The 12345-nt window shown below is 31.3% G+C and overlaps 1 protein-coding gene and 1 long non-coding RNA gene across 3 annotated transcripts in view; one reads left to right on the forward strand and one right to left on the reverse strand.

Annotated features, from left to right (window-relative positions):
* LOC105222174 (sodium/potassium-transporting ATPase subunit beta-1) overlaps positions 1-8492 on the reverse strand; it is a 53311-nt gene extending 44819 nt beyond the window's left edge. Inside the window, exons 1-2 of one of the 2 annotated variants that reach the window (XM_049446910.1) lie at positions 7974-8492; positions 4604-4785 (exon numbers count right to left, since the gene is read on the reverse strand). In XM_049446910.1, the coding sequence (XP_049302867.1) occupies positions 4604-4739 (136 nt within the window). In that variant the 5' untranslated portion in view covers positions 4740-4785; positions 7974-8492. Of the gene's footprint in view, positions 1-4603; positions 4836-7973 lie in introns of both variants that reach the window. The other variant, XM_049446907.1, reaches the window with a different exon arrangement.
* A 1458-nt stretch (positions 8493-9950) lies between these two features.
* LOC125779757 (uncharacterized) overlaps positions 9951-12345 on the forward strand; it is a 59495-nt gene continuing 57100 nt past the window's right edge. Inside the window, exon 1 of the long non-coding RNA XR_007423436.1 lies at positions 9951-10179. This is a non-coding gene — a long non-coding RNA (uncharacterized LOC125779757). The remainder of the gene's footprint in view (positions 10180-12345) is intronic.

The raw sequence follows: 12345 nt of genomic DNA on the forward strand, positions 1-12345 counted from the left end.
GCTATCTGTTTAGAATGTTTAGAAAAAAATCAGTTGGGAGAGTTTTCAAAATTTCGCCATCATGTTTTCTACAGGTTGTTTGCTAGATTAAGTAAGATTTCTAGTTTCCTTATTTTCCACCACTCTATAGTTGTGAAAATATTATGTACCAGTGGTTTCAAGTATCTTCCTACGGTGTACACACTTCATGTGAGCGACTAGCAAAATTCGTTCTTGATACGGTATCCAATTAGCCTTTTGAGCACAATCACTATCGGTTCTTAGATGATGGGTCAATTGTTTAACTTAAAACTTTATAGTCATATAATCCTACTTTTTCCTTTGATATCTTATTTTCAGATTTTAGTCCTTAGCATAGTAATAAAGTTCCTTTCCTCTGCCGTTCAGCTAGGAATATCGATTTATACTCGTAAGAAGCTTCCTTCTATGCTAACAGCCAAGCAAACAAGTAATAATTCCAGCGAAAAACCTTTGACTAGGTCATATGCAAATATAGTTAGGTATACATAAATACAAGGATGTATGTATGTATATGTACATGTGTACGACTATATATGCATATCTTCTACAGCTGTCTTGTCTAATGACAACACCTTGTGACTTGTGTCCATGGTCAGTCGTTATCCATTTTAGAGCACATGCCTGCCTTGCGTGTTGGCGCGCCAAATGGACTTGGAAACGCCGCTGACGACATCTTACCGGCACCGATAGCTTTGATGCGTTTACTTTTTCATTTTTTTTCTGCTTTCGGTGCGCATCGATAAATGACTGGTCAAGTGGACTTAAGGCAGTCATATCACCGGCTTTTGCATGCCGTCTCCTTCCTTTTGACATACAAACACATATATTGTTGTATACTATGTATAATTATATGCGTTTTGCTACTGATAAAGCCAAAGGGCGACCAACCCATACGCAGGCTGACAACTTGTCGGTGTCCAGTGATTCATAGGCTATTCAGAGCGCGCGTCACACCCGCTTTTGTTGTTGAGCATAAGCGCTTATGGGTATGTATATATGTATGAATGTATGTATGTATGTGTATATGTATTTGTGTGCAATTAAAGCGTCCGCTTTCCGCGTGTATAGTATGTATTTATGTACTACTTCACAGTTATGTTGATTTTGCTTTTGTTAATCGACAGTAATCACTCGACATGTGGCTCCTCGATTGCCGATAACATTCATTGCAATCAACCGTACATGTGCTGTGACCGCCTAGCGGTACATGTAGATATGTTTGCATTCAACACTCATTTCCTCAAGCCATCATGCGCTCAGACAGCCAGTCATTCACGTAATGTATGTATGTGAAGTAGTCGGTGCAGCGATCCATCAATTCCGTGGCATCTATCAACGGTGTGTGCATGCAAGTGAGTGCTCGCCCTTTTGTCGCTTCACGCGCGTCAAATTTCCTTATCAGCACTTTTGATAATTTTTCGCTTCAATCGTAATTATTTTATTATTTCCCGCCCTGTGCCCAGTAACCTAAAGTTCTGAGGGGCGGTTGTGCTGGGGAGTCAGTCGAATTGAATTTCTGTTGGATTTGTTATTGTTGTTGTGTATACTTATATTATATATATTGGTTTTTGTTTTTGCTTTTGTTTTCTATATTTTTATTATTATTATTTTTTTTTTTAATTTTATTTTCATTTTCATTTCCATTTGTACTTTCTTTGTTTGGTTTGTGTTTTTATTGTAACCCTTTTTATTGTTGTTTCACATTTAATATTTTTACTGTTGCCAAGTTCGTTAATTATAAAATTTTTGTTGTATTTTTATTTGTTGAATTAATTAGTACACTTGTAAATCTATTAGTTTATTTCACATGCGGCAGCTGTAGCCCGCATGCTGATCGTATATAATACGTATATATGTACGTATGTTTTATATATGAAGATACTCGATTGTAAAATTGTAAAGGCCCAACTGGAAGTTGTACCAGTTTTGAGATCAGAACTTTTCTAAATATGCTAACACAAAAATTTACATATAAATTTTCTCCCAAATATAATTTGCTTTCGAAATATCGGGTTTTCCAATACGGATGATATGTATGATTTCTAAGTACGATCGGCCGTTTTTAATATTTTGTGATCTGTGATTTCTTCATTGTGTTCAGTAATAACGAACCGCTCGAAGTAATGAAAATATTGCTGCCGTTCAGGCAAGTGTTGCTGAAGATCTCAATTTGTCGATTCCAAGATGTTGTCAAGAATTGGGACTGTCCCAAACCACAACCTGGGGGACTTCGAGAAAAGATTTAGGCTTGCGTCCGTACAAAATTGTTCTCACGAAAGAATTAAAGCCATTGGATTACCGTAAACGTTGTCAATTTGCTGATTTTGTCTTGGAACAATTTGATAAGTATTTTTCTAAGAAAATGATCTTCTCCGATGAGGCTTACTTTTAACAAAATCCTGCGGTAAATAAGCAAAACTGTCCATTCTGATGCAAAGAAAATCTACAAATTATTCATGAACAACCATTACCTTCACCTAAATTGTCAGTTTGGTGTGGTTTTTGGTTTGGAGGAAGCATTGGTCCGCACTTCTTTCAAAATGAAGCCGGTGACCCCTTTACAGTCAATGGTGAGCGGCATAGAGCGGTGATAACGAACTTTTTATGACCGCAATTGGAAGAAGTTGATTCTGACAATATCTGGTTCCAACAAGACGGGGCTATGTGCCACACAGCACGAGCAACAACCGAATTATTGCGAGAAAAGTTTGGAGATTCCATTATTTCAAGAAATTGTGACATTTAATGGGCTCACAGAAGTTGTGATTTAACACTATTATTATAGTACTTCTTGTGGGCTTATTTGAAGTCATTGGTCTGTAATAATAAACCAGACTTTCTTCAAGCTTTAGAAGTCAAAGAAAGGGCTATTCATGACATACGATTTTATTAAGTGAAAAAGGTTCCCAAAAATTGGGTTCATCGAATTCATTCCTGCAAAAGGAGGAGATGTGGAGGCCATTTGAATAATGTTATTTTCAGAACTTAACTGTATCGATTGTTCTTCACATGAAATTAAAAATTAGTGTGTTTTTTGTGAAGAAATAATATCACTCTTAGTGGAAAACTCTGTGAGTATTGGTTATAGTTTACTAAGTGTTAATTACAGGATTAAAAAAAGTAACCCCAAAGTTTCGGGACTCCACAAATTATCGGGATTAAAAATTTTTAAAACTCTGTGCTGCATATTTTCTTAATATACTTTCAATGAATGTATACAACCAATTTCGGGATTTAATAACTTTTTCGGGACTCCCCAAATTTTTCGGGATTAAAAATGTATAAAACCTTATGCTGCTTATTTTTTTTACTAGACCGCCAAATGAATGTGAACATATAAAATTTAAGGATTTATTAAGTTTTTCGGGACCACTAAATTTTTCGGGATCGACAACTTATATTTAATTCACATTGGTTCCCCAAGCACAATTATATGTAAGTAAGTACATATGTACAGTGTACGTATGTATATGTATGGTATTTCGGGATCCATAAAATTTTTCGGGACTGACAACTTATAAGTGCCATTTTATTTTCCTACTAGGTCCTCAAATGCATACAATGTACATATGAAATTTATGAACTTACTAAATTTTTCGGGATTGAAAAGTTACGGGATAAGTAGAAAGTTAATCCCGAAATTTCGGGATTACATACATTTGTAATAATAATTAATTATCAATTATTTTCCTGCTATATCACGAAATGAATGTGTACATATGAAATTTCGGGACCCGCCAAAATTTTCGGGATTGACAGCTTATATTTAATAGTCATTGATTTTCCTGCTAGGTCACCATATAAATGTGCACATGTGCCTGACTGTTGAAATCTACAGTGTTTTCTTATCTGCTTCTACAATTTTTACAAAAGCGACGATAACAAATTTGTTGTGCACATATGACTAACATATTATTACAAAAATGTAGTTATGTACATTTCTAAGCACATGTGTATGCTTACATATTTATACTATCTTATATATGTATATACATATGTATGTAAGTAACATATATAAGTATGCCTATAACCACCTACATTTGTTTATATTTTCTTTGCATTTTGTGGAAATTTATTTTCAAAGCACAAACCAATATTAATGCCTCATATTCATAAGCTCTTTCGCTTTATTTGACATTAGCAAATGACAATACGCGTCTACACGATTAGGCCATTTATTTGCTTTTCTGCCATTTATTTACACATAATCTAGATAATACAAGTTTTAAGATTATTTGAACCGTTTATCTAATTTCATATTTCAAAACATTGTATACTTAATTAGTTTAAAAGGTGCTGATTTTTGTTGTTGTTATTTAGTTAAAATATATGAAGATGGTATTTCGCCATTTACTATATACATATGTATGTATATATATATGTTTATATATACAACATGCCTATTGGAGTACTTTTCCTGTTAGTATTATCACTTTAGTGCCTTTCCACCGTCATTTATTGTTGCTCTTACTCTTCAAAACTTAAATTTGTTTACTTTTCGCAAATATATTAACCTATTGACACTTCTGCATCTATAAGTATATCCATTCTTCCCATAATTTCTATTTACTCAAACACTTACCCCAACTTTTGGGTGTACGTCCAAAGTAGGTGCCTTCCTTGCCATTGTAGATTAGTTCCATGCAAGTCTGCTTTTCCTTCGGCTGAGGGAATTGGAATTCCGTTGTTATGGCATTACCATTCTTCTTTGTCGACATTTTTGTTTTTTTTGTTTGCACGCGTTAATTTGACTAACCACACGGACTGCGATGAGTTGGTTAATACGATCAAATTTCGTTAGTTGTTGTTGTTACCTAGTAGCACGATTTGTAGTGTGAAAGGATATGTCAAAATTGGTTGTAACACAGGTACATACGAGTACATACATTTTTGATAAAAACGAAAGAAGGGAAAAATAAAGAAAAAAAGTGTGAGACTCATTTTGCTGTTGTTTTTGTTGCAAATTATTAATAAGCAATTTTTTTGGCAATATGCTTGAGACAATTTTGTTAAAAAAATTTATGTGCGAGAGTGCACATTTGCAATTGAAAACGATTGATAAAAAATAAATAAAATAACTGTAAAAAATAATTAAAATAATATAACAAAAATATAACCTTATCTTAATTTCCTACAAAATTAATTTTTTGAATATTTATTAAAATTGTGTTTAAAAACAATATAAAAAATGTGAGAATTTTTTTTAAATAAAAAAAAATTAAAATTATGTAAAAGGAGTTATACAAAATTGTTGCTTTATTTGTTTGAAATGCATTTACATAATTAAATAATTAATAACGAGTATCAAAAATAAAATAAAATATAATTAAAGAAAAATTAATGCAAAATTTTAAACTGCCAGTATTGACACACAATTCTCTAGTTTTTTAAGTTATTTTAATTTCAGTCATAGAAATTATTGTGTTAATTAAAATTTAATATTTAATATCTAATTTTTTAAATTAAATTTAAATTTTTGTCAATTAAAGTTTAATATTAAATTACTTAAATTTATAATTAATTTTTGCTAATTGATTTTTTTTTTAATTTTAATAAATTTTAAAAAACATTTTTTATGTAATTTAAATATATCAAGAAACAATTTTAATTAATATAATAAAATGTATTTAATTTTTTATAAATTTATAATTAATTTTCATTAAGCATATTAGTTTTCTCGTAAAAAAATTAAAAATAATTTTTTTTTATTTTTATTTTTTTTTTATTAAATTTTAATTTTTATTTTAATTTAAATTTAAATTTAAATTTTTAATTTTTTTAATTAATGCTTAATATTCAATTTTCTTAATTTATAATTAATTGTAATTATTATTTTTTAATATTTAACAAATTTGAAAAATAATTTTATATGTAATTTTAAAAGTCTAAGAAAAAATTGGAATTATGAATAAAAAAGTGTTTTATTTTTTATAAATTAATAATTAAATTTTTTTTATGTTAATTTAAAATTTTTTTAATTGTTTAGTTAAATAATCTGTTTAACTTTTTCCTGGAATCTTAAGAGATCTGAAAAAGTATCTGTAATTTTAACATTATAAGAAAATTGCCGAAAAAAATTATAAAAAATACTTAACTTTCTAAAATAATAATTAGTTTTAATTATAAGACATGTAAGCATAAAATTAAAAAAAGAAAAATAACAGAATACTAAAAAGAAATTCGAAAAATCCTTAAATTTTAATTAATTATTAATTATTAATTTTAATAAAATTTTAAATTTTTTTTAATTTCTCAAATTAAACCCGTTATTAATGTTATTAATTTATTGCTTGCTCTTTCTAAAATCTTTAAGTAAATATGTATATTAGAAAAAGTAAAAAGAAAGAATTTTATTAAAAAAACATTTAATTCTTTTAATAATTAGTTTTTTGACAAATTTAATAATTAATTTTAATTATAAGACATGTATGTTAAAAATTCTGCACAAAAACACAGCAAAATTTTTAAAAATCTTTAATTTTTTAAATTAAATATTAATTATAATAAATTTATAAATAAAATTTATTAATTTGATTCCTGCATTTGACAAAATCTATAAATTAACATGTAAATCTAAAATAAAATGCTTTCTTTTTTATAATTACAAAAATATTTAACTTTTTTTTAATTAATAATTAACTTTTTTACTCCTATAAGTTTTTAAATTAATAATTGGTGTTTGCACACAAATTTACAATTTTAAAGATTAATTATTAAAATAAATTATATTTCATTATTAAACAAATTTTTAATTTCTGTTTATAACTTTTGCATTTACACGAAGCAATTATTTGATTTCTATAAATTACACATTTAATATAACATTAAAACCTAAAAAAGACGTTTGAAAAAGTCACTAAAAATTAATAACTTCAAAAGTATATTAATTTTTTTTATTAAAAAAAAATTTAATTTTTTTATCAATTTTTTTTTTTCAATATATTCACTTTCCACCATTATTTATGAAATTTTTTTAATCTTATTTTTTTTGAAAAAAAAATTTTAAATAATTTTTTTTTATAAATTTTTCCATTTTATTCTCTTTCCACCAATAATTCATTAAATTAAAAAAAAAATTATTTTTTTCAAAAACTTCTTCAAATGCCTGGAAAATAATTGTCTTTAAAAACATAATAAATATTATTTTTTAAAGTTTTATTAAAATATGTCATTTTTTATGATAATATTTAATTTTTGTTATAATATTTTTTTTAATTGGTTGTTGCCAAAAAAAAAAATTAACTTCAAATTTTTTCATAATTTTTCTTGCAAAATATTTTTCTTCCACCAGTAATACATTAAATTTGAAAAATGAATTCAATTGTTTTCCTAATATATATTTGTTTTTTTTTAATTTTTGATAAAATATCTAATTTTTATTATAATATATTTAAAACTGTTTTTTGCAGAAAACTTCAGTTTTTATTTTTTCCTAAATTATTTCCCAATATAATCTTTTTATTGTGCAAAAAATTTACACTTTGTATTTTTCCCGCAAACTGCTTTCCTATATATCTTTCCAGCAATAATTCATTAAATTTGAATACAAACACAAATGTTTTATTTTTCCTCAACAAATTTTGAATATGAAAGTGTTTTTCGCAATTCAGCTAATTTTGCACTCTTCACAGGTCTGTTTTCATTCTTGCTTCTTCAACTGTTTTTATGTAAATATTGAAGCACAATAATATCGAAACTGGGAATGAACATTGAAACCACACAGGCACATAGGAACACAGAAAATGCACACAAACAAAACAAAGTGCATAAATTATAAAGAAAAAAACTTAAAAATAAATATCGACACTCGCACACTTCTTTTGCGCTTTTACATAGTGGCAACTAAAGCAACAATATTTTCTCGCCACTTTTTGTTTAAGAAAATGAAAATTGCTTATATTTTTTATATAACCATTTTTATAATTTCGAAAACTTATTTTTAGCTTATTTACTTTTCTATTTCACGGTTATTGCAGCGAAATATAAAATCAAATTTGTATTGTCGGAGTGAAAATACAAATATGATTTTGTTGCTGCTACTTGTTGTTGTTGTAGTGGATACTAAAATATTTCAGTTGCTTGTGAATGTTTTATTTATATTTATTTTAGTTTACACCGTCTGCGAGCTCGCGAGTTTCTGAGCTACCGCGCACACGTCTAACACGAACCGACAAAGATCACTGACTGAACCGACTGGTCGCGCGTATTATGCCCGCAAGTCCGTACAGCACAGTCGAAACGTATTGAATTGTTGAACTCAACGCCACTCAATGCGACTTCAAGCGTCTCGCTGGCACTCTGCTTTTCGCCTTTGTAGATTGCTGCTTCTAATGTACGCGCGCCGATGTCTAAGTACTTCGTATTGGGATTAAGGCGGCGTGAAGACGTTGACTACACTCAGCTGTATTAAATAGATTCTGAACTGAATAGTTCCAATGAGCTGTGATAACTGATTGCTGGCTGACTCTCGGTATGCACTTACATAGGTGTGCTGATGACAATGTTCTAGCTGTTTGGTAGTCTGTGCGTCGTGTAAGAGACCTGTTGTCCACCGCAGACCATAGACAATAGCACAACAGACCGGAGACTATAAACTCTGTTGATGCATTACGTCGCAGCTAATGATGTTTATTGGGAGCACAAGAGCCCACACTATGCGGTCCTATGTGATTATGTGTGCAGCACTCAGACACATAGGTTGGTGGCGGTGGAGACGCTATCGTCGGCGGCGTCGGCGAAAGCAACAGCTGTTGATACATTCAAAACAAAACTCGTATTTTTGTTAAACTCAACAATTCTCACCAATGCCCTGTTGGTGAATACTGTACTCTGCAGTTGCTGCTTTAACGTCAGCGCTGACGCTACGAAGATTACGGCAGCCTCTGCTCAATGGCTTCTTTGGGGCTTTGCGGTGGTACAGTGGGCTTGTGGAGCTCAAACATTTTATTTCAGTTTGGAATCTTCAGTCCAATTTTGCTTGCGAAGAAGGTTTGTTATTGACAAATAACATTTTTTTGATAATAGAGAGGGGTCCTGAGTTTTTATTTCGTTTTTCATAACGTCCGTCCATGACTTGATGAACTTGTTAGGAGGTTTGCTGTGTTCCCAGTTTTATCCCATTGGAAGCGAATCGATTTTCCGACGCCCTTTTGCGTTCTGACGTTCGACCTCTGTATCACCAGTGAGCTCAGCAAGCGCTGGTTAAAACTAGAACTTGACTGCTTTAAGGTTCTTCTGACCCAAAGTGAATTGAAAGAAGTCGTTTGAGTCACTTTTCTTGGAAAAGTCAATCTCGCCCCAATTGTTGGTGTTGCGACCGCACACTGTCCAATAAACGCACTCGTAGAGCAGCAAATATTTTGAGGGATGCTATTTGTCAAAACTGTTTGGAGAAAGGCAAGGTGGAATCATCCTATCACTTACTTCAAGTAGGATCCATCGATTTTGAATCAACTTTACGACCTGTCTTGACCTAATGTCCGTTAACGCTGTATGGTGAAAGTTAAGGTGAAATCGTGTAGACACATTCCGCTCTATCTTCGAACTTTTTCAAAACTGAGATTGAAATATCTCGGCAGATATATCTTCTAGCGAAGTGGTGGAAATATTAGCCTTCTTAATAAGTTTGTGGAAAGCTCTAAACCCTTCGTAGATCTATTCAATTCCATTTTTAGAAGTTTTTGGGTAAATGACCAAAGTCTAGAGCTGTCTAAATTAGATCTATAGGTACCTTTGGCAAAAGAATCCTCCCTATGACTTAATGCAACCTAATAAAATCATGATTCTTCTCGGTAGAAGTATCTCCTACAACTTGGTCCTCCGTCCACAAAGCTATTCTCAACTTTTCTTCAGATTAGCTGTTATTTAAATACTATTTTATTTATTTTCACACACTGTATTTAATTCTCACTTCATTTCTCTGCACTAGCAACAGCATTCTGTCGATGTCTGCTTCGCAACGCAGTCGGCATCGGTCGTCGACGCCTCGCACCACCCGCTGTGCGTTGAGCAATCAGTTGGATAGCAGAGCAATGTGTGAGCGTAGCTCCCTTGCTCCATTTTTCTACGCATACAAGGCGAGTACAGTGTAGACCCAATGAGCATTCAAACACTTTGCGTATAGATGTTAAATGCCAACAGGTTGTTGGATAAAACCAGGTAAGTCGAAAATATGTTATTTAGAGTATATGTTATAATCTAATTTTTAGTTTCAATGTCGCACATTTATTCTGAAATTTTACGGTGGAATAATTTTGAAATGTATCAACCGTTATACTTTTATTTACATACTCATTATATACTAAATCTAAGAGTAGATTCAGAATAATCAGATTTCTTTATATACACTCATTCACTTCATTCTCAACTCATTTACAACCCTTAAGCCTTAAGTGTGAAATAAGTTCGCATTACAGCACGTCTCATATAGAGTATTTACAGATTTTTCACCTCATTGGGTAGTTAAAAGCGAAGAGAAAAAGCTGTATAAAGTGCCTTCATAATATCCCATATTTATAGAGATTTATCTGAATGATGTATGTATAATTACAATGGAATGCTAGAGTTGGCAAAAATTTTTTCAAATGTTGAGCTTTTTTTCCTAATTTGGTGCAAATTCTATCTGAGTCGGTATAGAATCATGACAAAATATTCTATCAACTATAATCCGATATGATTTTTATTATCTTTTCAGTTCCATCCCAAGTTATTATTATTCTGTTATAGACTAAATTTCGTTGGCCACTGCGAATGCCGAACACCGAGAATATTCACTGAAATATCGTATGTTCACACCTTTTCGAATTTTCATTGGTTGGTTGATTGAAAAGGGGAGGCTCAGGAGCCTTTCAGTGCAGGCGTGTTCGCATTTAAGTCATCGTTGTGGTCGTTATGTTTGCAAGTTATAGCCAATTAATAATATACTATATAATCATATTTTAGTGGCTCATATCCCAAAAGGCCTCCAAGTATCATCCCTTTTAAGCTGTGCTATTGATAATCGCGAAAGTTAACCCGTTTCAACCGACCGAAGTCTGAATTTTCGTAAATGTTTTGTCAACATCTACATTTTGCATATCCTATTTTAACAAGTTCCTGAAAGTGGAATCACAGAGATAAATGCCTTGAAATGACCCCTGTAATGTTAGTTAGTTCTATTTTTTACCCAAAAGTGGTAGCTTCCGGGTCTCTCTGGCATCAATATCCCAAATTACTTTTGTGGAATACTTTGTGTTGCCCGTGCTCCAAAACCGGAGTTCTTATTCTAGATTCCAAAGTTTGAATGAGCGCAGCCCCGAAGAGGAACACTTGTTTGCCTCACTTGAGCTCTTCTGATCTTCCAACAATTTCGTACTGAAAGACTAAATTGTGGAAAATTGTGTTGAAGCTGCTTTCTATGCATGGATTACTATAGAAGAGATCCTTTCTTCTTCCTGTTTCATCCTTTGATCCTTCGTACTGAAATACTAAATTGTGGAAAATCGGAGTGAAGCTGCCTTTTGGGTATGGATTACTATAGAAGAGATCTGCTCCTCTTCCTATTTCAACCTTCGATTCATCAGTGGATATATAGGTTTCGCCAACCGTTGTGTTTAACTCTCTATGGGTCTTTTTTTCTCGCTCACATTGTCAATCTAGCCCAAGTTCTTCAACAAAACCGAATTTAGTTTCCATTTCAGGAGATCCTTCTTTCCAAATCAAAAGCTGCTTTACACTTTATTGAAAATAGTACCATATACTTGTACAACTCGGTCACCAGGCATATCTGTTGTTATTACTCTCTAATCTAATATCTCGAGAATATTGAGTGTATGTTCTCAAATTAGAGACGGACTTCATTTTATAGTATACTGTAAACGTTCATAAGGCTTTAATCTAAAAACTTCAGGCTCCGAGTTTTTCTTCATGCATAATCCGAGTTAACAATGGACGTTTGCTTGCTTTTTCGGGAAAATTATTGACTGGAATGTTATCCTTAAAGGCTGATTAGTCAATTTTAAAAATAAGAAACGATTAATTTATCAAAAGAGACTAGTCTAGAAATTGAAGTTAACAATTTCAGGATGCTCATTGCCGCTTTTATTTAAAGTGATCCAGAATTCCTAATCACTATCATATAATAATTTTTGTGCCATCATAATATTCCTACTTCGTCTTTCTTAATGACTCATCTATAGGTAATCTGAAATTTATCTGTGCAAATTTTTCTCGAGGCGGAATTTTTCCGTAATTGCTTTGATTGCTCAACACACAAACTTTTACTCTTTTGCTTTCGCTATTTAAGATGGAATGTACTTAATTTATAGAATTAACACTTCCGATAAA

This window comes from Bactrocera dorsalis, chromosome 1, assembly GCF_023373825.1.
Source record: "Bactrocera dorsalis isolate Fly_Bdor chromosome 1, ASM2337382v1, whole genome shotgun sequence".
Taxonomy (NCBI): domain Eukaryota; kingdom Metazoa; phylum Arthropoda; class Insecta; order Diptera; family Tephritidae; genus Bactrocera; species Bactrocera dorsalis.